The 24,558-nt window shown below is 40.3% G+C and overlaps 1 protein-coding gene across 6 annotated transcripts in view; it reads right to left on the minus strand.

Annotated features, from left to right (window-relative positions):
- Positions 1-24,558, minus strand: part of LOC122085817 (autism susceptibility gene 2 protein homolog) — a 44,056-nt gene that overhangs the window by 17,290 nt on the left and 2,208 nt on the right. For 3 of the 6 annotated variants that reach the window (XR_006142228.1, XR_006142230.1, XR_006142229.1), the window contains exons 4-8: positions 20,092-24,510; positions 19,694-19,881; positions 19,199-19,509; positions 15,819-15,968; positions 11,438-11,565 (exon numbers count right to left, since the gene is read on the minus strand). Coding sequence is in view for 1 of the 6 variants with exons in the window: in XM_042654408.1 (XP_042510342.1) it covers positions 19,431-19,509; positions 19,694-19,881; positions 20,092-24,510 (4,686 nt within the window). In the remaining 5 variants the exon portion in view is untranslated. Of the gene's footprint in view, positions 1-11,437; positions 11,566-15,818; positions 15,969-19,095; positions 19,510-19,693; positions 19,882-20,091; positions 24,511-24,558 lie in introns of those variants that run through there. The other 3 variants (XR_006142231.1, XR_006142232.1, XM_042654408.1) reach the window with 3 other exon arrangements.

Consider the following 24,558-nt stretch of genomic DNA (forward strand, 5'->3'; position numbering starts at 1 on the left):
ATCTCATTAGTACAACTTCGTTCTCCATTAAATTGAATGGATCTGCCTTTAATTTTTTTTAAAGCATCTAGAGGAATACGTAAAGGCTGCCCACTTAGTCCTTTCCTTTTCATAATTGTGATGGAAGGTGATGTAATACTGAAATTGAGGAAGCTCAAAACAGTACCAAGGTAAGATCTTTTCTCAGAGAATAAGGAATTCTAGATATGGAGAATAGGATATTGCTAAAATTTGTTGAAAGATGAAAAGGATGGAACAATAAATAACAAAATAACACCCGGGCTTCACACCGCAAAGTGGATCGACTGGATCAAAGACCAACCTACCTTGATCAAACCCAAGGGATTTCTTGAGCAAACACAAGAGATTCATGATCAAACACAAGAAGAAAGTTACATAAGCAAACTTTGTTTTAAATTCTGAGTTGTGCTTGAATGCTTACAATTGATCCCTATTTATAGGACCAATTTAACAAAACATTACATACCCAACTTCCAACTAACAATAGTAGAAAATCTTCACTTATTAAAGTTGAGGTAGCAAAGTCTTCACCCTCCAACTACTAAAGTTGAAAAAGCCTTCACCTACCAACTACCAAAAGTGAAAAAATCCTCACCTCTTAAAGTTGCAATGGAAAAGTCATCCCCCAACTACCAAAGGTGGAAAAGCCTTCACCCATCATCACTTACAAAAGTGAATTGATCCCCCCATTTAGAAAAGTAAAAGTAATTTTTAACCACTTAAATTGAACAGATATTGGACCAACATGGACCATGGTTCAATTGGAACTAAACTAAGACATAAAACATGAAATAAAAACTAAGTATGAAAATTAATAAGCATCAACAAGATAAGGCCACATGTTAATTACTCTTGTTGGCCTTCTTCCTACGGATGTAGGTCTTCAGATCTGCATCAGCTCCTCCCGACTTGAAAACATTCGTCTCCGACGAATGGGTGAAAGACATGTAACGCTCATATAAGTTAGGATCGAGTCGCTTGAAGTCATCAGCATGAATCCAAGTGCAATCAATCCGTGGTCATCCCTTCCATTTGATAAGAAAAGTGTGATAACCGGTGCCACGACGAGTGGTTTTGTAAGTATCATCCAAAACCTCTTCAATAACATCTTCAAGAGGTGGTGTAAGTTGGGGCAACCTTAGCATTTGTTCCAGGTCACCATCATCTGAATGATGTCCCACATAATAATGTAGGTCAACTACATTGAAGACATCGCTTATGGTCATTTCCTCAGGTAATTCGAGCACATAAGCATTTGGTCCTACACGTTTCAGCACCATATAGGGACCCATCTTCTTTGGATGGAGCTTTGTGTTAACATCAGGTTGGAACCTCTCAGGATTTATGCGAACCATAACCATGTCTCCTGGTTTAAACTCCACATAACGTCGATGACGATCAGCTGTAGTCTTGTAGACATCATTACTTAAGGCAATACGTCGTCACACGTTTGCATGCACCTCTGTGATGTGGCGCAAGAATTCATCAGCTTCAAGGCTGATTTGAGCCTGAGGTGGGAGTGGAACAAGATCAATTGGGCGTTGCAGCTGAATTCCAAGTAATATCTCGAATGGTGTGCTCCCCGTTGTCCTGTTCATTGAGCTATTGTAGGCAAACTCAGCTATGTCAAGGATTGCTGGCCATGTCTTCTCATAATCTCAGACTAAGCACCTCAACAAGTTCCCCAAACTTCTATTAACAACCTCCGTCTGACCATCAGTTTGTGGATGGAATGCAGTTGAAAACTGTAGCTTTGTGTTAGTTTTCAGCCACAATGTCTCCCAGAAATAGCTCATAAACTTGACGTCACGATCAGAGACAATAGTACTTGGCAGCCCATGCAGTTGAACCTCTTTAAAGAAGAGCTTTGCAATATGAAAGGCATCAAAGGTCTTTCGACATGGCAAAAAGTGAGCCATCTTAGAGAAGCGATCTACTACAACCATGATAGAATCATTCCGTTCTCTTGTAGGTGGCAGCCCAAGTACAAAATCCATACTAATGTCGAGCCAAGGTGCACGAGGAACCGGTAGTGGGGAGTAGAGGCTTGTATTCTACTTGGCCCCCTTAGCAAGTTGACAAAATCGACACCTTTTGATGACATGATCTACGTCTTTTGCAATGTGTGGCCAGTAATACCGATCAGTCACCTGTATAATGGTCTTTTCCTTGCCGAAGTGGCCTCCCAAACCTCCTCCGTGTAACTCCCTTATGATGTGATGTCGTAGGGAGGAGTCTGGAATGCATAATCGCGTTCCGAAGAACAAATAACCATTGTGGACAGAATGTTTAGGGTGTTGCTCACCTTGTTGTAACTCTGCATATAGGACTCTGAAATCCTTATAAGACGCGTACTCATCTCGTATCTGATCAATACTAACGGCATGTGCTGAAAAAGTATTGATAGTGAAAACTTTTTGGCTTAAAGCATCAGCCACCGTGTTCTCTTTACCAGCCTTGTATTTCATCGCAAAGACGAACTCTTGTAGGTAAGCAACCCACTTTACATGCTTCTGACTGATTGACCTCTCAGAATGGAGATGTTCAAGTGCTTCATGAGCAGTGTAAAGAATAAATTCCTTACCAATAAGTTAGTGTCTCCAGTGGTGTAACACCTGGATGACAGCATAGAGCTCCAAATCGTAAGTCGAGTAGCATCGCTTGGCATCGTTGAGTTTCTCGCTATAGAAAGCGATAGGGTGCCCTTCTTGTATCAGCACCCTCCCAACCCAATATGCGAAGCATCAGTTGCCACCTCAAATACACGATCAAAATCTAGCAGGCGTAATACCGGGGCCTCCGTCATCTTCTTGATAAGATGGAGGGCTTTTGTCGCCGCTGTTGTCCACTCAAACTTGCCTTTACTCTGCTTCATACATTCGGTAATAGGTGCCATGACTGCACTAAAATTTCGAATGAATCTCCTGTAAAATAAGGCTAGACCGTGGAGCTACGGACTCAATGATTGGGGGTAGGCCAGTTGGTGATGCTCTTGATCTTCTCAGGATCAGCTTCAACCCCCTTGGATGAGACAATAAAACCAAGGAATACAACCTTGGGCAGCATAAAGGAACACTTCTTGAGATTAATGTATAGCTTCTCCATACGGAGCACCCTCAAGACTTGCTTCAAATGGTCGATGTGATCATCTGGATGCTTGCTGTAAACTAAGATATCATCAAAGTATACAACCAAAAATTGACCAATAAATGGACGAAGGACCTGTGTCATAACTCGCATGAATGTACTAGGTGCATTCGTCAGACCAAAGGGCATGACCTTCCACTCGAACAGTCCGTCCTTGGTCTTGAAGGCGGTCTTCCATTCGTCTACTGGCCAAATACGAATTTGATGGTAACCGCTTCGAAGGTCCAATTTTGAAAAGACCTTTGCACCAGACATGTCTAGCATATCATCAAGTCGTGGTATGGGAAACCTATACTTAACCATTATTTTGTTGATTGCTCTGCTGTCGACACACATGCGTCATAAGCCATCCTTTTTCGGAGTAAGTACTGTTGGTACAGCACAAGGACTAAGGCTCTCAACGATAAATCCCTTCTGCAGTAGTTCATCAACTTGCCTTTTGAGCTCAGTGTGTTCTGTAGGACTGAGACGGTAAGCTGGAAGGTTGGGAAGCACAGAACCAGGTATCAAGTCAATAGCATGTTGAATATCGTGCATAGGAGGGAGCTTATTAGATAGCTCGTGAGGTACTAAATCAGAAAATTCTGTTAGAAGCTCTCTAAGCTGAACTGTTGGTGGTGGAGTGACCTCTCTAGTAACCAGGGCTAATATCATGCTTGTATCATGGCTGGTTCGCTCAAACTGCTTTTGTGGAACAGCTAAGATCTTCTGTGGAAGGACCAGCATCTTGTTGGCACCGGTGGTGGCTTTCTGGTTAGTCATCAATGTCTGTCTCTTACGCATCTCCTCTGGGACATTGATAGGCTCAAGTATAGTGCACTACCCTTTAAAGGTAAATATGCACTGATTCTTCTTTCCGCCAGTGAGAACATCATTATCATACATCCATAGTCTCCCTAAAAGAACATCAGTTAGCTTCATAGGAATAACATCACACCATACCTTTTCTTCATATCGAGAAAGTTGTAATGGAACAAAACATCGCTAATTGACCTCCAAAGTATTGCCATTCAGTAGGGATACTTTGTAAGGCTGCGGTTGTTTCTCTACCTTTAAATGTGCTTTCTTTACAAACAACTCAGAGACAACATTAACGCAGCTGCCACTGTCAACTATCACATGTATAGTGCGATCAGCTGAACGCATGCGGCTGTAAAATATGCATGTACGTCACCAATCCTCACCTTTGGTTTCAGCCACCAATATGCGAGAAACCACATGAATTCCATAGGAGTCATCTTCATTTGCTTCAGCCCCATCATAATAATCAACATTTTCGTCTTCTTCTTCCAATGGGATTGGAAAGATATGGGAATTATATTCATCAGGAGTATCGTCAGCGTCAACCATCACGACTACTTTTTGACATGTAGGACAATTTTTGGCAAAATGTCCCCTCTCCTGACAATGAAAGCATTGCACTGTGGCAGTGCTAGGCATAGGTGCTTTCCCCTTATGATCAGCACGTGGACAAGGTGTGGTACGTGGAGGATAAGAAGTAGGATTCTTTGCTGAAAAAATTTTTGTGATCTTTCTAACTTGATATCCAAACCTTCTACCCGTAGGAGCTCGTAACTCCTCTGCATGTACTGCCTTCTCGAAGCATTCCTTGACATTGGATACATCTACTACGCCAATAGCACGATTTATATCAGATCTCAAACCCAAACGAAAGCGGGAAAGTACCTGTAATTCATTCTCCCTGATGCCAGTGCGTGAATAGAGTGAATCAAACTGCTCCATATACTCTGCAACGGACATACTCCCTTGACGAAGAGTATTCAGCTTGTCCTGCAGTTGTGATCTAAAGTGTCGTGGTAAGTATTTGGCACTAAGATCTTCTTTCATTTCTTCCCAAGTAATGGGAGGTCTACCACAATCTTCTAGATCCCTTTCTTCAGTTCTCCACCATTCGCAGGCTGAGCCAACTAGCTTAGTACGTGCTAGTCTCATCTTACGTGACTCAGACAACTCATACCAATCAAAATAGTCATCTAAAGCAGCCAACCAATCATAAAATACCTGTGGATCATGCTTTCCGTTGAACTCCTTTAATTCAAGCTTGACTTTTTGTGAATCATCAGTACGTCGACGGGGTGCTTCAAGATCACCATTGAAATAAGATCTTACATGCTCCTCAAAGGTAGGTGGTGCTGTAGGGGTTCTTTGTTGTGCCCTTTCAGCACTTCTCCTATGTTGACGATGCACAGCAAATTGTAGTTGATACCTGTCCTCCCTCTCGAATGGTACATTGCTGCCTTGTATTGGAGTAACACTTTGGTTCTCAAGTCGCAGTAACCTCTCACTAATAGCTTTTTGATCAGTAGAGAGTTGTTGAAACATTCCAATGACTTTTGCCATTGGATCAGGTGGAGGCGGCGGCCACTGTGACTCATTCTCTGCCATGCTCTGATACCAATTGATGTAATACTGAAATTGAGGAAGCTCAAAACAGTACCAGGGTAGGATCTTTTCTCAGAGAATAGGGAATTCTAAATATGGAGAATAGGATATTGCTAAAATTTGTTGAAAGATGAAAATGATGGAACAATAAATAATAAAATAACACCCGGGCTTCACACCGCAAGGTGGATCGACTGGATCAAACACCAACCTACCTTGATCAAACACAAGGGATTTCTTGAGCAAACACAAGAGATTCTTGATCAAACACAAGAAGAGAGTTGCATAAGCAAACTTTGTTTTTAAATTCTGAAGTTGTGCTTGAATGCTTACAATTGATCCCTATTTATAAGACCAATTCAACAAAACATTTCATACCCAACTTCCAACTAACAATAGTAGAAAGTCTTCACTTATTAAAGTTGAGGTAGGAAAGTCTTCACCCTCCAACTACTAAAGTTGAAAAAGCCTTCACCTACCAACTACCAAAAGTGAAAAAATCCTCACATTTTAAAGTTGCAATGGAAAAGTCTTCATCCCCCAACTACCAAAGGTGGAAAAGCCTTCACCCATCATCACTTACAAAAGTAAATTGATCCCCCCCCCCATTTAGAAAAGTAAAAAGTAAAAGTAACTTCTAACCACTTAAATTGAACCGATATTGGACCAACATGGAGCATGGTTCAATTGGAACTAAACTAAGACATAAAACATGAAATAAAAACTAAGTATGAAAATTAATAAGCATCAACAAGGTAAGGCCACATGTTAGTTACTCTTATTGGCCTTCTTCCTACGGATGTAGGTCTTCAGATCTGCATCAGAAGGTCTCTCTAGACTGTTGGTGACTTACAGAGATATGAATCTTTTTAGGGGCATTACGATTGCCAGAAATGCCCCTGAAATTTTCCACCTCTTTTTCGTAGATGACACTTTCATCTTTTGTAGGGCTACACAGAAAGACCTGACAACCATTAAATGCATCTTGGACCTCTTTTCTGATCTCTCAGGTCGAGCCGTTAATTTTGCTAAAAGCGGGTTAACTTTCAGTTCTAATGTTTGTGAAAACTCAAAAAAGATTTTAAGCAAAATTATTGGTATCGATGAAATGACCAATGACACATGCTTTCTTGGTACCAACCTATTCCACTCTCGGAAAAGGATTTTGACCTTCAATAAAATTGTAGCTAGAGTTAAAAATAAATTAAGTTTTTGGAAATTTAATTTACTCACTTTTGCAGGGAGAGGCATCCTTCTTCAATCATCTCTAACCTCAATTCCTTCTTACCTCATGTCATGTTTTGCTTTTCCTAAGAAAATTTGTAGAGAACTTGATTCAATCTCTTTACATTTCTGGAATGGAGATGATGGTAAGACAAATAAAGCCCACTTTATCGGATGGAACAAAATCTGTCAACCAAAGTTTATGGCAGGGCTTGGTTTTAGAAATGCCGAAACACAGAATAAAGCTCTTCTTCTCAAACTAGGATGGAGGCTTTTATCAAATGCTAATAACCTCTGGGTCCGAGTCCTTAGGTCAAAATACTTTGCCAACAGGTCAGTCTTTGACCCTAAAACTCTTAAAACAGGAGGATCACCTTGTTAGAATAGAATTAATAAAATTCTTCCAATTTTGAGAAGGATGGTTATTCGTAACATAGGTAACAGTCTCAATACCTTCTTCTGGTTTGACCCATAGGTCCACTCTAAAATAACATTCTTGAGTTACACAAGGTTTTGAACAATGGAACACGCACTCTCTCTAATGAATCAGTTAGTAGCTTCATCATTGATAATACCTGGAACAACGAACTGCTAAACTCTTTTGTTCCCGGTAATGTTACTGATTCTACTGTTCAAATCCCTTTATCCCATAATAATGACAGATGGTGGTGTACCCTGTCAAAGGAGGGATCTTTCTCAACAAAATTAGTTGCTAAATTTCTCCAGACCAACACACTAACAAATTTCAATGCATGCTCAAACAGGTGTTGTTGCTCATCTCCATGCTCACAATGATGGCGATTTTTCTAGAAAATCAAGATCCACCCCAGGTTTAAGATTTTCTTTTGAAGAGCAATAAATGACGGTTTACCAACAAAGGATATTTTGACAAAATGGGTGGATATAGACCCATTATGTCATTTATGCTCAGCCAAGCAAGAATCTCTTAACCATTTATTGGTGGACTGTGAAATCACAAGGAAGATTTGGGCTTCAGGCCCATTGGGCTTTAAACCTGATCATCTTCCAATGGATTCTGTTAAGAAACTAGTTCCATTTTGCTTCAATTCTGGTTTTATTCCGGAAAAAGATCTGAGATGGTTTTTTTCTGCCTTCATAAGCACTTGTTACTTTCTCTGGAATCACAGAAATAAAACACTTTTATGTGCACAAAAACCAGATTTTGTTAGCACCCATGAGCACATTGAATTTTGGATTGGAAATGGAATTACTCACTCTAATCAAGAGAACCAGGTGACATCTAACTCAAACTCCATAATCACACCCACACCATTAACACCAAACACAATCACTCTCATCATCACTAGTATCATGGACAAACAGAGAACTATGTCTGCATGGGCGATTGCTTTTATTTCCCAAAACAAAAATATCTTATGCGAATCAAACTATGTTTTGACAGGAAAAAGAGGTGAGGCGGAGGCTCTAGGTCTTCTCAAGGGGCTGGAATGGGCACGGACCAAGAGGTGGACGGTGAACGCGGTGTGGAGTGACGCAGAAGACCTAAAGCTGTTTTTTGATAAACAATTTGAAAAACTTTGAACCTCATGGCCAAAAACTTTAATTATGATCAATTGTGAGTTGGATAAGCATCCTGCTACTCCTACTTTTTGTATTATAAATAGACATAGGCTATTAGGAGAACTAAAATCTATAGCTCACGCTACTCTAACTAATAGAGAGCCCATATATATTGGCAGATATGCTATCCAATGTAAATATTGCCACTTAATGAATATTTTCTGTTTGGCTAAAAAAAAAAAAAGAGCTATGGGCAGACCTAAAATGACCTTATGAGAAGCAATAAGAAAAAACATGCATAGCTTAGGCCTAGTATCAAGCATGACGCTGAATAGAGCTGATTGAAGGGCAAGGCTCCATGTAGTTGGAGCCATTTAATTGGGATAAGGCTGAGTTGTAGTTGACTGCCTCAGAAGTTGCAGGTTACACAGACATTTACAAACACATACGGATTCGCATTAATTCCACACAACCAACTAATGATTTAAAAGGAATCACCAAAAAAAAAAAAATGTACATGAAAAGAGGACACAGTGCAAAAAAGGACACAGGTCACAGGCAGTAAATTAGATTATGCAACTGGCCCCATTTAATTGGGATAAGGCTGAGTTGTAAGTTGACTACCTCAGAAGGAGCAGGTTACACAGTCATAAATCTACAAACACATATGGATTCAAATTAATTCCACACAACCAAATAATGATTTAAAAGGAATCACACACACAAAATATATATATATATATATATATATTGTACTTAAAAAGAGAAGGATACAAGTGCAAAAAAGGACATAGGTCACAGGCAGTAAATCTTCCCAAGAGTAATCCATCCATCAAACCCAGTCTCTCATTCCAACCGCAAAAATTAGGAATGTGATGGTGCCTAGCATAAATCCCCAATAAATTAAACGAATAATAGCAAGCAGTTCCAATGGCAACTGAGTGAAGTAGCCCCTCCTAATGGCTTGATAAACAATAGGATTCAGCCTACAAAGGTTCTACATCCTATACAGACATTCAAACAATAACATTGGATTACTATCATGAGCATAGTTGTCATGGTGCCAAGGCGAACCAAGGTGTTGGAGGGCTGCCTAAGCACTCAGGCGACAAGGCGCCCACCTTAAAGCAAACAATTATCATTTTTAATTTTCCCTATTTTCTAACATTCAATAATAAGTTTTACTAGTCAAATGATTTTATTCTTACACGAGACTTTTTGCATTATGTATAGCATAAAACCAGCTTTCTAACAAATCTGAGTTGTAATGACGCTCTTGTTCTTATGAATAAATGCCTCTACTGAGTACAGGTATTCTTCTTATTGGTTCTTGTTATATTTGTTCACTGAGTTCCTAAATCTGTTTGCTGGAATGTGACCTTATATTATCTATTATCAAAAAAAAAAAAAGTGACCTTATATTATCATGGTATTGATTGGAGCAGTGAGCCTTAATATCCCTAATCTCCATTGTCAGAAGCTTCTCATATTCGGCTGACTTTATAAGGATTCAATCAGTGACTGGTGACTGGTGACTGGTGACTGGTGACAAGTTAACTTGGATACCTGATGACTGGTGACAAGTTAACTTGGATACCGGTATACGAAAACCAGCAAATAAAATGATGCATAAATGGCATAAGTATTGTGGAAGCTATCTGTTCACGGTGACCAAAAAAAAATCCATATGGATCATATACGTAGTCCTTCATCACTTTTTCTTCAACAGCTTCTAATGAGTAAAGCCCATGTCCAGTTCCCCAACAACGCATGACTTCCACTAGTCTTCAAAGACATGAGCATGCAATGCATCTCACACGTTTGATAAAATTATATGAAGGAATAGAAGAAACAAAATTACATAATTTATTTGCAAATCATTATATACCAAACCATATATGGTAGTAACCAACAACAATAACATCCAAAACCTTATCCCAACTTAATGGGTCGGCTACATGGAGATTCTAAACAAGGACAAGTGCAAGGATCCATGCAAAAAGACTCACGGGTTATGGCTAATTATAATAAGTGGTCAACTTGACGCACCATTACAAATCAGCCACAGGCTTATAACAACCGGATGTAATAAGGTATCGGTTGTCTATGTGACGTACCATATAGATCAGTCAAGCCAAAGTGTCCTACATGCACTACGTCTACCAAGACAATCCATCACCCAACCTACTTTTTTAAAAGGAGGAATGAGTTAACAAATTCTTGATAGCCCCGCTAAGCACAAAAAATAATAAGAAAACAAAAGTCCGCACAATAAGAGAATTTCTTTCATATTTCAATCGATAACCCAATGACCATCTAAGAGAACTACATAAATGACCCAAAATTACTCATAAATAATATCAGATAAAAAGGTCATAAATACCAAAAGAAATTAAGAAATTATACCAAAGAGGGCCTAAGATGAACCTCTAGACAATCTAACAATTTATGAGCATACGAATCTAAGTTGGAAAACAATTAGACTGGTTTGGGATTAAACCTTACTCTTTTTACATTTTTTATGGCCATATATCAATTCACAACTATTGTTTCATACGAGTGTTTAACAAAGAAACTGATAAACCCTTAAGATTGAAAATTTGTAACAGTTATAAAGAATTTTTTTCTCCTTCTATTTGGTTAGCCGACTCAATCTCCCCCACAATCTCGAATTTGATAAAAGACGGATCAACTATTTCAACTCATGTAAACTGCAGCATAGATCTAATGGTCCAACTATTCTGAATCACACACATCTATTCAAACTCTAAAGGTTTCAATGCTTTCTGGTTAACTACATGTGCTAGATTGACAACTAGAAAACTTTAAGCTATAAGCTGTAACTCATAAAAAAAGAGTATAGTAAGAGTAAACATCAAGAATTCAGTGGAAGGCATATTATGGTATCATTTTTGTTGTATATAGCATAGAAAATCACAAGACATCGCTTAAACAAAAACAACTCCTAGTGGACATTTAATATGGAATTGTAGAGGAGTGTGTGCTATTCGAGTTAAATTAACTGCATGGCAGGCAGCTGCTAACATCATGAAAAGCCCAATGAAATCCATCATACAAAAGCAATATTAAGGAAACATACCAAATTCCTTGAGTGGTCCTTAATTGATTTTTGAGGATGAGGAACAAGAGGAATTCTAGGCATTCATAGGCAAGTCACAATCCTATCCAGCCACTCCTTGTCTGATCAGCGTTCTAATAAAGGATTTCCTGTATGACGAGAAAATATGATTGTATAGAAGCTCCCATAAATACAATGTGGGACCTATCCAAATGATGAGGGAATGATGTAGATCAAAGCTTGAAGAAGAGTAAAACAAGAATCAGAAAACACTGTTCACGTGAACAGTACTTTTGGGTCAATATCTTTTATTTTTAGTTTCCTATTTAGTTTAGTTAGTTTTTAATTTACTTAGTGTGCAAGTTAGTCAAGTTAGTTTCCTATTCTGTTAGTCAAAGAAGTTTCTATTTTTATGATTTAGGTTAGTTGCTAATTTTCTTAAGCTTGGTTAGCAAGTTAGACACAACTTAGAAACTCTTGTTTCAGTCCATTTGTTTCCTGTTTTGTTATTCTTTATATCCAAGTTTTGTAACACTATTTGGGGGAAAAAAATTTGAAGTTTATGAAAATTAAGTGTGTACTCATGGTTGAGATAGTTGTTACCTTGAGAGGTGAGATATCCAAAAACTGAGAGGTGAGATGCCCATACCAAAACTCTTTTCCCCCCTTCTCAACCCCACCATCAGATTCCTTTTCTTCTTTATTTCTGAGTGTTGTAAGATCATTATTAGATTTACCAACACATCAATCTTTAGGCACAGCCTTGCAACCAGAGTCGAGCCAAACCTGTTATGGTTTTAATGTACCATTCGAGCCCTCCTATCTTCCAGACAAGAGACCAGCTTTAACCCCTTTTTTCAGGGTTTTTCAGGTGCATCTAGAGAGGAATTCGACCAGAGTTTGGAGGACATTCAACGCCTATAGCTGCTGATACTACAGAACTTCCATAAAGTTTCTTTTTTTCATTCTTCAAGCATAACTTCCCAACTAGCCATCAGTTGAAGCTCATCTTTTGAAGGATATTTGGGCATCACACGAGGGACCTTTGCCCAAATTTGAGATTCATCGGAGGCTGAAATCTCAAGATATTGAAAGTTGTCAAAAGCTTCTTAATTCATGTCAACGGCATAACTCTCAATTCAACCATTGGAATTGGTTCATCTTTTGATGGCTTGTTGACCCATCTAGGACCTTCATCTACTCTAAGTTTCAGATCCATCTACGCTATGGTTTGCGAGATCTCATATTTCTCTCTATTCAACCAGATTTTTCAGATCCTACCTGGGATTAGGATCACTCGTGATTCTAGTTCTACACTAGGGGAATTCTACATATGGGTCAGACAAATTTAAAGACTAACAAATATGCATTTCCTTGCATAGATATGTTTTCCTCCACCACTCTCAGCAACATATTCCGCATTTAGCTTTTGTCCAAGTTTTCACGACTGGTTAGCGAATGATAGATAATTAATATACATAAATGAACATATGAACAGTCTACACACGTCTCTACAATTGAACAAACCAAAATAACAAATAAATAGATATGTTAAAGAATAGCTCTAATAGAGCCTATTAGAGGGCTAGGATCCACGTAGCCGACCCCACTTAGCTAAGACCTGACTTGTAGGGTTGTTACCTCTTTCCTCTCTCATTTTTCATCTTCTTTTTATTTATTTTTTTATTTGATCCATGTAGCCGACCCCATTAAGTTTGGATATGGCTGATTTTTTTTTTTTTGTTGTTGAATAATAGCTCTAATGGATATTCATACCCTACGGAAAAGTAACATTAATATCTACAAATTGATCCTCCCTCCCTCCCTCAATATCCCTCAATATATATAATACTCAAGGATCATAGTCAAACCAATTATGTTGAACCAATTTACTAAACAGACATGCCACAAACACCAAGAATCGGAAGGAAGATGTGTCTCTATCTTGCCCTATCGGATCCAATCAGAAAAGTAAGAGCAACAAATAAAAAAAAAAAAATTAAGATCAGAGGGTGCCTGTGGTAGATCGAAGAATGAAGAGGACAAAAACACTGTTCACGTGAACAGTGGTGTGGCCTTGTGGGTCCTTTTTGATGGAGATTAGGTGGATCTTGAGAGGGGGGTTAGTTGCCATTTTAATGTCATTCTGTTTTTATCACAAAAGGGTAGAGTTTCTATTATGTTAAATTGCTATTTTATTTACTTTCTATTTTGGTTAAAATCTAGGAAGCTAAGTTCTCTTTGAGCTTTCTTGCTGTACAAGTCCCAATATTGTCTTTGCAGTTTTCTCTAATTCCCTTCTTATAATAGCTACTATCTCTATATATGTACAGGACCACTGAGAGTCCTCCCAGCAATTTGAATGAATTTAAAAAAAAATAAAAAAAAATGAGAGACGTGAGTATTAGTAGAGTAGGAGGCTTAAACCATCTATCCCTTCTTCTTTTCTTCTTCTTCTTTGGTTTCCTTTGTTTCTATTTCTGTTCTGCAACGAACCCATCTTCAGATAGGAATTGAGGAGCTGTTGTCTACCAGAATTTTTGTTGATGATCCTTGAAAGGCTGAGGTATCAGGTTCCAGCATCACCTGGTTCTGAAGCTATAATTCCAACCTAAAGATTTCTGCAGTCCACTTCTATCCTCTGTAATTATAAGTCTTCTGATCCAGGCCGTACTTTGACAGCAGCATGCCCTTCCACAGGACCCTACTTTGATGGCAGTCGCATCTTTAGCTAATGGTTGGATAATGCTGTGTTGTGAGTTACTAATTCCAGAACAATTTCTAATTCTAATTCTGAGATTTAGTCCTCTTTAGTGTTGCTGGAACCACTGGTTAAACCCACACTGTTAGACGGTGTATTGATCCTCCTGTATAGTTGGTTCTTAGTTGAACTGGTTCCACATTTGTACCTTTAGGACAAATTATACACAACAAAAGAAATGAACCCAACACATTTTTTGCTTGTGTCAAATTTTCCTACTGGGTTGAATCTAACCAGTATCTTCAATGTAACCAGGCAGCCCATGGGAACATAGGCAGTATAACCACTGGCAAGGTCAAACAAAGCGCACACGTGAGTGTATCACAGCATGTGACCATTGAATCAGCAAAATACACGCTGGAAGACTTGAGGCATATTGATTGGACTGTTTGACCCACCTAGTGTTAACCAATTGGTATGGTCAGTCTCAGATTTCAGCCTATAGTTAACATGGAGCTCATTCTGAGGTAATTTAAGCCACTCTAAATGTAGGGAGTTTGATATTAAGTCAGTGTCAAACCAATTAGGCCCCGGAGTATTTGAGCTGTTTTATTGTCCAGATTACAAGTGCACCCAAAGAACTTGAGGGTTTTCTGAAACCTTCATGCATCATAGGGTCCTCTAATTTTTCGTCCCAAATAGTTCATGTTACTGGAATTATCCATAACCAGAAATCATGTCACCCAAAAAACCAAATCCACCAGCAGAGAAATCTGCCATAACTCATGCACCCTACAATAACTCCAAAACTTTTGCAAAACAAATATTTGTAATTTCTACTACTTTTAGAATCCGCCCAACCCCCCACTCCAAAAAAATAATAATAAATAAAGCCAATGGCCTAGTTAAACAATATAAACTGTAACCCTGCTTTATACTGTTGAAATAATTTTTAATTGAAGTTCTAGTCGTCACTGTGACCCAATCCCGCCCTACTTTCTTTTGTCCTCTGTTCTTTAATTTCTATTTTTGGTTTGAACATTCTCTAAAGCTCAATGATTCTGTTTAATAGATAACTGTTGTAATTCCCTAACCATATATTTCCAATTACTCGTACCTAGAGGGCTAAATTGCTCAATTATCCCACACTACCATGAATCCTTAGTTTTAATGCAAAGGAGATTGGAATAGAGATTTTTGTCTTTTGTTTACCTACTCCGTAAAGTTCTCTCTTCTCAATGAAAGATTTTTATAAGAGGATAAGAAACTAAATACAAACAAAACATCCACAAACGAAACTATTCAACACAATAAGCTAAACTATCATCTTATAAAAAAGAGGGTGGACCTTGGTTTGAGTCATGAAACAGCCTCTCCGCAAAGCGGGGATAAGACTGTGTACACTATGACCTTCCCCAGACCCCGCAGTGATGGGAGCCTCGTGCACTGGGTACGCCCTTATCATTTTATACTAAAAAACAGAATCCTATTTTCCAATGCATCATTTTATCAAGCTGCAAAAAATCTAAAAAAATCTGTTCTGGGAAAAATTGAACTGTTGCAAAAAATGAGAGAAGGGTAAAGTCAAAAAAATCATAGAATGCGTGCCGTGTTTATATGAAAGACCTGATATATTAAGAAAATTTGAAGAACGACTAACAACAGCAAACTTCACATTATTTCAGCAGCATAGACAATTACCTAGTAGAAACAGAGCACCAAGAAAATGCTTGAGACGTGATAAACCAGTAAGCCATGCCACAATACTATAACAAAGTGGATAACTAAAGGCTCCTTTGAATCTACTTCAAGTTGAAGATCTTCTCATGGTCCAACAAAAGCACTTGAAATCTACATTTCCAGCCCAAAAGAATTCTATGTAAGAATAACATACAGTTCCCAAGGCAGTTCGACGAACTTGATATGAGATGGAACCCTTGCCAGAAAGTAGGATCCAAAACAATGCGATATGATCTAGTTTTATTCCGTCAAATCCACCATCAAACACAAAATTACCAATGTGTAATCAAAGATGGGCAGCAAATATCACTAGTTGTCAAAAAAGACATGAATAGCGCCCAAGAACCCAACAATATTTTTAAAGTACTTTACCAGCTCCTCAGATAGCAAACAAGTCCTTATCACTGTAACAGTGTAATGCCATAATTCAATTCTAAGATCATCAATATTCCCACTAAAAAGAGCCTTGCTAAAATTTTCATTAGTAGGAGGCTTTTGAAACTAACAAAAAACCCTCAAAACCTCATCCCCCCAGGAAGAATGTGAGCAGATGGTAGAGTTGTATGGAGCAGAAGAAATATATCTAACACCATGATTCGAAATTTTGACGAAAATTTCCAGTTTCATCAAGGGTCAAAACAAAATGACTACCAAATTCGGATATCAAATTTCTAAACTATCAGAATTTGACTGAAATAATTCGGCTTCAACAGGGGTTAAAATTCCACGAAAATCTAATGTTGTTCATGAAGACGAAGAACTTGTACCTCAAGTCTTTGATGAGAAGTTACCAAAGTTGAGGTTTGCATTGCAGAGGTGGATGAAGACAAAATTAAAGCAGTAGTACCAGAAGAGGAAGTGATTAAGGAAGACTCCGAGTACACTCCGAATGAAGTTGTCACCACCCCAGATGCCATTCATAACATCGGATTATTTATTGAGCTTGTGATTGCACCTCAATAAACTCCCAGGGTTGAAGACTTTATTCCTAAGTTCCTAACATCCCTATATCACCAGAGTTTTGTAACAGTCAAAGCTGCAACTCAATTGGGTTATGTTATATATGCGTTGGACCTTTAGTTCATTGGGTTTTCTTGATAACAAGCCACTTTAATGGGCCTATAATATGAGTAGAGGATAGGTATACGGGATTAGTTAGTCAGTGTCATTATCAAGGATTTAAGCATCGATATCAGGTATCATATCAGAAAGGTGATTCTAAGAGACGTATCATATCAAAAAGGTGGTTTTAAGAGACGTATCATATCGAAAGGGTGGTTTTAAGAGACGTATCATATCGAAAGGGTGGTGTTAAGAGACGTATCATATCGGAAGGGTGATTTTAAGAGACGTATCATATCGGAGAGATGCAAGATACACAGAAATGCAAAGGATGCATGCAAAATATAGCAAGATGCAAGATACACAGAAATGCAAAGGATGCATGCAAAATATAGCATTAAAGAATAAACACTATAAATAAGAAATCTGTAAATTATAAAATTATATATAAAAAGAACATAGTACGATGAGTAAATTGTATTCAACCGATAATATATAAATGATGACATTTTTAACATGTATTAATAGTCTACTACCATAGAGAGTTGCGGACTAGTTCCAACTCAGAGTTGGAAGTGGTCCCTTGTAAATGTTCAACCAAGATGATGTTGTGCACAGACTGAACATACGTGCAATAAAGAAAATAAAAAATGAAGCAACGTGTCCATAATGCAAGTATCGAGTGTATTAATTAGTATAGAGCCATATCAACTCATATATCAGGTCATATAGATCGATACAGTGTGATAAATTTTTTTTAATTAATAATTATAGTATCAGTACACCTCAAAGATAAGGTACCTATTGGTGAGTATCGAAGGATACTTAAAACCTTTCTCATTATTTCTTTATTTTAATTGTTATTAAGTGTTTTAGTTAGGCTGGATTAGGATTCTACAAGTCCAGTCCTATTTGAGTTAGTTTCCTTTATTATTTCAGTTTCCTACTCAGTTCATGTTACTCAATTAGTAAGGATTGGGCTGTGCTTATCCTTTTTAGTGTTCTGAGTCTATTTTTGAGTTTTCTACATAAGTTTGTAAGGGGATCCAGCATTGTATACAAATTTTGATTAAAGAAAAGCCACCTTTGTTGCTCCTCTTCTCCATTGGTGAAGAACCTTGTGTTTGATCAAGGCATCCTTGTGTTCAATCAAGGCTGTTAAATGTTTGATCCATGTACACTTAAACTTGAATCTTTTTGATCAGAGGTTGAATTGATCATCAGAAGAAGAATTAGACCAAAAATTAGGATACATTCTGGGAAAATGAAACTTCCATGGAAGAGAAGCAAATGAAACAATTTCATAAAAATTGCGGTGGGAAGCTCGGATGCCATTCTCTTTCCCTTATTCTTCTTCCATCTTCTTCTCCATTAACGCAAGTAAGTGTTCTGAAATTTTTGCAATTCCTAATCTGATTTGGAATTAATATGCAAAGGATTTTTTTACACAAATTTCAATTGAAGGAATATAGCCATTGGAACATCCTCAACTTTTAAGGAGTTGTTCTAAACCCACAAGGAAGAACTCGACCAGTTTCTCTCAGATCAGACCTGCTGATCTGGAGTTATTTCATTATTCCAATTCTGCCCTTATTTCTTGATTGATATTGTGTGCATCAGCAAACTGAATTGAATTCTGGTTTTTACTTATCTGTTATTTCTGCTTTTTATGGTCGAAGATCAGAATTGATTGTTCATCATATTCCTATATTCGGATTTTAAGTGGTAAATTTACTGGCATACCCCTCTCCTAGTGCTACTTGTAATGACTTGTAATTTCTGATCCAGTCCTTGGATCGAGTAATTTCAGCAATTGTTCTACCCTTGTTTGCTGAACTCTAGACCATCTACGCTCTTGATTTTGACTGATTTCTTCCTTTTCTGGATTTTATTCTCCAAGAAAAGATTCAGTTTTGGTACTTTTTTTGGTCTTCAATTACGGGACTACATCACCAGATTAGGGTTCTTCATTAAATCATGTCTACTTGGTAATGCATATCATATAAATGAATATTGCATTCCAGAAAATACACCAGTAGTCTAGAGAAGGCGACTTCAAAAAAGTATACTTAGAATTGATTGACGAAGTCTTCAAATGAAACTCATGTATATTACTATCATCCTAAAACATCTGGAAACCATTATGTGAAGGTAACAGAGCTTGGTCTTGACAATGTAAAAAGTAAAAACATGACACATGCCTACGTATTTTGGTTCCATCATAGAAAATCCAGAATGAGTTGCAAGCTAAAAAAGCCACAATTGTAAATAAACTTAACTTGCCACAGAAACTTCAGTTCCAAAGAACCATCTCCATTAAACACAGCAGCGACCTGAAACAATAAAACTGCATAAACCAACCCGAAAACAAAAAGGCAAACATAGAAGCGTTAATCACCAACATGTCTGATGCAAAATTACTGAAGGAAAAAACAAAATGACTTCCAGGCAGCAACAAATCATGTTCCCTTCAGAATTGGCAGTTTGATCAAAAGTTGTAGTAGCATTGCCTTAATGCCTATTACCACGACTCTCAAAATTGACCTTCCTGGACTTGTTTCCATCTTCAACAGTATGGTCATCTGAAGCTCTACAAGTCAAAGAAAAACCACAGAGTCAAACAAGAATTTTTTTTTTTGGGTAGGTATTTTGTACTAAACATCCCATGTGAGTAGTCAAACGAGGATGTCATTCCTCAAGACGAGGGGTATAAGGTTTACGCCTGTAGTAGCAAAATGAAGCATTATCACACAAAAACATATAACATAACCTACAATTTCTGTTTCTTGGCATTGTCCTGCTTGATGCTCAGGACCATATCCATGGCCATCTTCTGGTGCTCGCGTGTCTGGGAATGCAGGTCCAGACCTTCAACGGTTTCACAATCAATTTTACATATACGGCACCATCCCACACTTCCTGTCTTCCTCTTTCTTGAGTGATCAAAGGATTCCATGTCACCCTGAAGAGTTGACAACAATAAGACAACCAAGCCCATACAACAAAATGTCAACAATATAACACTCACTGAATCTATATCCACAACCATGCACCATGCATGTCCAGTCTATTCTCACCCCCCTCTCCTAATACACACACACCCACCCACCCCAGAAAAAAATTCAGCAAGAGAGATCTAAAATAGAAGGTAATAACTAAATATGCAACTTACTGGAAAAAATCCACCATCATTTGGAAATCCTGAGACAGGATAGCTGCCCCCAAGTCCAGGTTCATTGAAGCGTCCCCTGATTGACTCTACAACTCGTTGATGAGATGGCAAATTCCCAGGCCCAGACAACTCACCGATACGTAAATGACGGGGGAAAGCACCAAAACCAGCTGGCTCACCCATCCTCATATGACCCGGCAAGTTACGAGTACCCAAAGGTTCACCTCCCCTCAAATGACCTAAACTACCAGGTCCAAAAGGTCCATGGTTCCGCAAATGACCGGGTAGAATGTCTGAACCAACCAAATCACCACTCCTCAAATGAACAGGCAATGCACTAGATCCCATGTGCTCACCCATTTGCAGGTTCCCAGGACCATCAGAATCACCTCTTCGCATATGGCCAGGCAACATGGGAAACTTACTATCATGAAATACACTGCCAACTGAATCTGAAGGAAGATTGAAAGGCTTGGATCGTTCACCAAAAACACGTGACTCTCGGTCATCCATATTTTCCAGGCGTGACTGAGTACCCAATGGAAAACCAGCAGAAATACCTCCAAATCTGCTTGGGTATTCTCTGCCAGGACTTCTTGGAGGTCCCATACCATCCACACGATGCCTACCAAACTCAGAGATAGGTCCATGGAACTCTGAGTGAGCTCCAGCAGGATCAGCCTTTATTCCAATGTTATCATGAAGGCCAGCTGACCTAGCTCTTTCTCCCGAATCCAAGGGATGTCCTGAAAAACTACCAGGTTGATAGGGAGGCAACAATCTTGAACTAGCAGCACTGGCAACAACATCCAATTTGGATCCTGCATCACGACCAAAAACAGGTGCCCTATCGAGAGGTCTCGGTGCTGCTTCCATGCCAAAGCCATGAGGCCTTGATGAGAAGTAACTTTCAAACTTGGGACCAGACTCATCTGGATGAACTGGCCTTGGGAACTGCTTCAAATCTTTCTCAAACTCTCTTCGACCGACCATGTGCCTACCTGGTTCCATCGGGAACTGCTTGAAGCGCTCCTCCTTTGGCTGATTGAAGCCTTCCTGCGGAAATCCTTTATATCTCTCATCTGGCAATGACTTAAACCTTTCCTCCTGGAAACCATGTGGAAATGATAGGTCCTGTCCACCAGCAGTCACACCCTTTCCCAGAACTCCATTCATTTTCATCTTATTAGAAGGGATAGAAGCCTGCTCAAACGGAATACGTTCTGGAAGTCCAGAAAGATTTGAATCAGGTTGTATACCTTCAATATAACCAGGCCTCTTATTCACAGGGAATTCAGCTTCCATAGGATTAGTAGGACGTGGATGCCCCATCTGACCTTCAATACCATGTAGAGGTCCACCCACCATCATTGATCCATGCGACTCAAATGCCCCAGGTGGTGGCCCACCCAATGGGGGTCCTCTCATGGACTCACCTGGAGAAATTCTGGGACCTCCAGCATGGGGAGGAGGAACAATACCTTGATTGTGATACCCTCGGGGCACCATAGATTGTGGTTCAACAAGACCTTTCTGGGGAGCTAGATGAGCTGGACCCGTCCCAAAGGACACCAAGGAGCCTGTGCCTTGAACCCCACCAGAGGAAACTTCGGCATGAAAAGCACCATGAGGCTGCTTCACCATTGGTTGCTCGAAATGTTTGGGTGGAATTGATAGCTGACCTTGCTGGGATAAATGTAAATGGGAATTATACCCTTGAGGCCTCATTTGGGCGGGAGGCTGCCCTGGTATATGCATTTGAGGTGGAGGCATTGATGATTGTACCATCTGATCAGGAGCAGGAGGTCTTTGCTGGTGAGGAGGACGAGCTCCATAATGCATAGGATGTTGGCGAGGCCCAGGCCAAGGGAAATGGGATTGGGCCAAATTTCTATCCTGAGAACCATGGAGAGGAAGAATCTGCAAGTTCTCTCTTTCATCAGCAGGAAAAGACCCTGCAGCTCCACCTTCATCTGCGGCATTCAGTGGCTTGTTCACATCCTGACCTTCGGTCATCTCCATTTGAGGGGCATCATGAATTTCCTTAGTTTCCAACAGGGAATTCTCCTCGGAATCACTATGAACATCTTCATGGCTCTTAGCCCCACCTGGAGATTGCTCTGACAGCTTCTCACTAGCTTCTTCCTTCACAATCTGCTTAATCACCAGTTCCTCGGACGCATCTTCTGACACCTTTAATCCGAGGTGTTCTCCCAATGCCTCAGAAGAGCCCAGAATCTCCTTAACAGACAGATCAGACTTGCTGTTCTTACCTTCGTCTTGATTGGCACGCTTTTCTTCATCAATCACAGACTTGGGAGCCTTGAGCTCTGACGAATCAGCATCTTGAGAAGATGCGATAATTGAACCATTTCCACCGGCCATGAGAGAAGGTGTATCATTTTCAAGCCCATTTGCACTTTTCTCAGGTTTGGAATCGGCTGGCTTCTCAAAAGATGTTGGCTTTGATGCAGCTCGTGTATAAGCTTCTGGAACATTTGTCCCAGACTCTGTCATAGGCAGAGCAGGAAACGTGGCGTTCTGGATGCCAGATTGTGAAAGTGCAGGCTGATGAATGTTACCAATCTGTTGTTCCAAAGATGAATGCGAACGGATGCCAGTACTAGATGGATAATTTTGGTTTTGGGACGGCTGATTTGGACCAGGCTGCCTTGGCTTAGCATAACCCATCACTGCAGGTCCTCCCAGAGACTGTGGAAATGGTTGTTGTGGAACCCCATGATTTGGCATCATAGGCCTTCCAGAAAAATTTTGTGATGGCTGTGATTGTGAGCCATGTCCCAGAGGAACATTCTGCTGCAACTGAGGATTGCCATAAGCATGTAGCTGCAACGACGACGGGCCTGAAGGGCGTAAATGAGACTGTGTGGGCGGCAGCTGCTGCTGTGGCAGTGGTGGTGGCGGCGGCGGCGGCAGCTGCGGCTGCTGCTGTTGCATGAGAAGACTCTGTTGATGGGCCTGATTGTGAACCAAACCAGGCGTCTGCCCAGGGAATGGATGGGAGGCATGCAAATGCCCAGGTGCCTGCTGATGGAATTCTTGCACCTGTTTCTGTAGCACAGGAGGCTGTTGTTGGGGTGGATGTAAACCAGGGAGCTGGTTTAATGCTTGATTGGCATGAGGCTGTTGCAAAGGAGGAATACTTGGATGTTGCCCCTGTTGAGGCAATATGGCTGGCTTTTGCTGCTGTTGCACTGGACCATGAGATAGGGGTGGACGCATTTGCAGCGGTTGCTGAGGAGGGTACTGACTCTGCATTTGAACAGAATGTTGTGGCTGATGAGGCACACCTTGCTGCTGAGGCATGTAAGCAGTGTGTTGAGGGGCACCTGGAAGCAATTGTTGCTGAGGAGGTTGTAGATAGGATTGGTGGCCTGTCACTGCATGAGCCGATGGATGTTGTGGCTGAGGCGGTGGAAGGGGCTGGGTCTGCAGCTGTGGTTGGGACTGAGCCTGAGCCTGAGCCTGAGCCTGAGCCTGGGACTGGGTTTGGGATGGAGGATGCGGAGGGGCCTGAAGCTGAGGTTGAGGGTGGGGATGACGCTGGGAAGGTGGAGGAAATGAAGCTGAGGATGAGGTTGAGGTGGGGATGACGCTGGGAAGGTGGAGGAAATTGAGGTTGAGGTTGAGATTGAGGTTGAGGTTGAGGTTGAGGATGAGGATGGGGCTGAGATGCTGCATTTGAGGATGAGAATGGGCTGGATGCTGTTGATGAGGCTGAGCCTGTGAATATGGCTGAGGATGCTGGTACCCCTGGAAAGGAGGTTGTGCTACTGGTTGAAGTTGCTGTTGAGAGTTGACCTGTCCCTGCATTTGAGGCTGCACAACCACAGGAGCCTGGAGCTGTGCATGAGGTTGAGAATGAGCATGTGACTGCGGTTGAGGTTGAGGTTGAGGTTGAGGTTGAGGTTGCACTGGTGGCTGGGGTTGCGCTTGTAGCTGAGACGGAGGTTGGGCCTGGGGTAGCATATGCACCTGGGGTGGGTTCTGTCCCGGTACATGTGGGGGACGAGTCGGTGGGTATTGCTGCTGATATTGCTGATGGGATTGTTGTTGGTATAGATCATAATGCTGATAATGTTGTTGATAGGTATCATATCCAGGGTATTGCTGATAGTATTGTTGGTATAGCAGTTGTTGCTGCTGTTGCTGATACCACTGCTCTGGAGTTGGCATAGCCTGAGCGACAGATTGGGGCTGAACATTGGCACTGGCTTGATTTTGGTCTTGTCCAGACACAGGTACCACATTGGTCTGGGATGACTGGCCAGACAGGGCTTGAGATGCTGGTGCCCCTGCTGGAGCACCAGCTTGGTTTTGTTCGGTTGAAGTTGCAGCAACTGATGTAGAGGTTGCATCCTGGGAAACCTCAGTTTGTTGTGCTTGAGGCTGCACACCCTGTTATTAAACCAATATAGTCATCTTATTGTAATAAGAACAATTCAA

This window comes from Macadamia integrifolia, chromosome 8 (genome assembly GCF_013358625.1).
Source record: "Macadamia integrifolia cultivar HAES 741 chromosome 8, SCU_Mint_v3, whole genome shotgun sequence".
Lineage (NCBI taxonomy): Eukaryota > Viridiplantae > Streptophyta > Magnoliopsida > Proteales > Proteaceae > Macadamia > Macadamia integrifolia.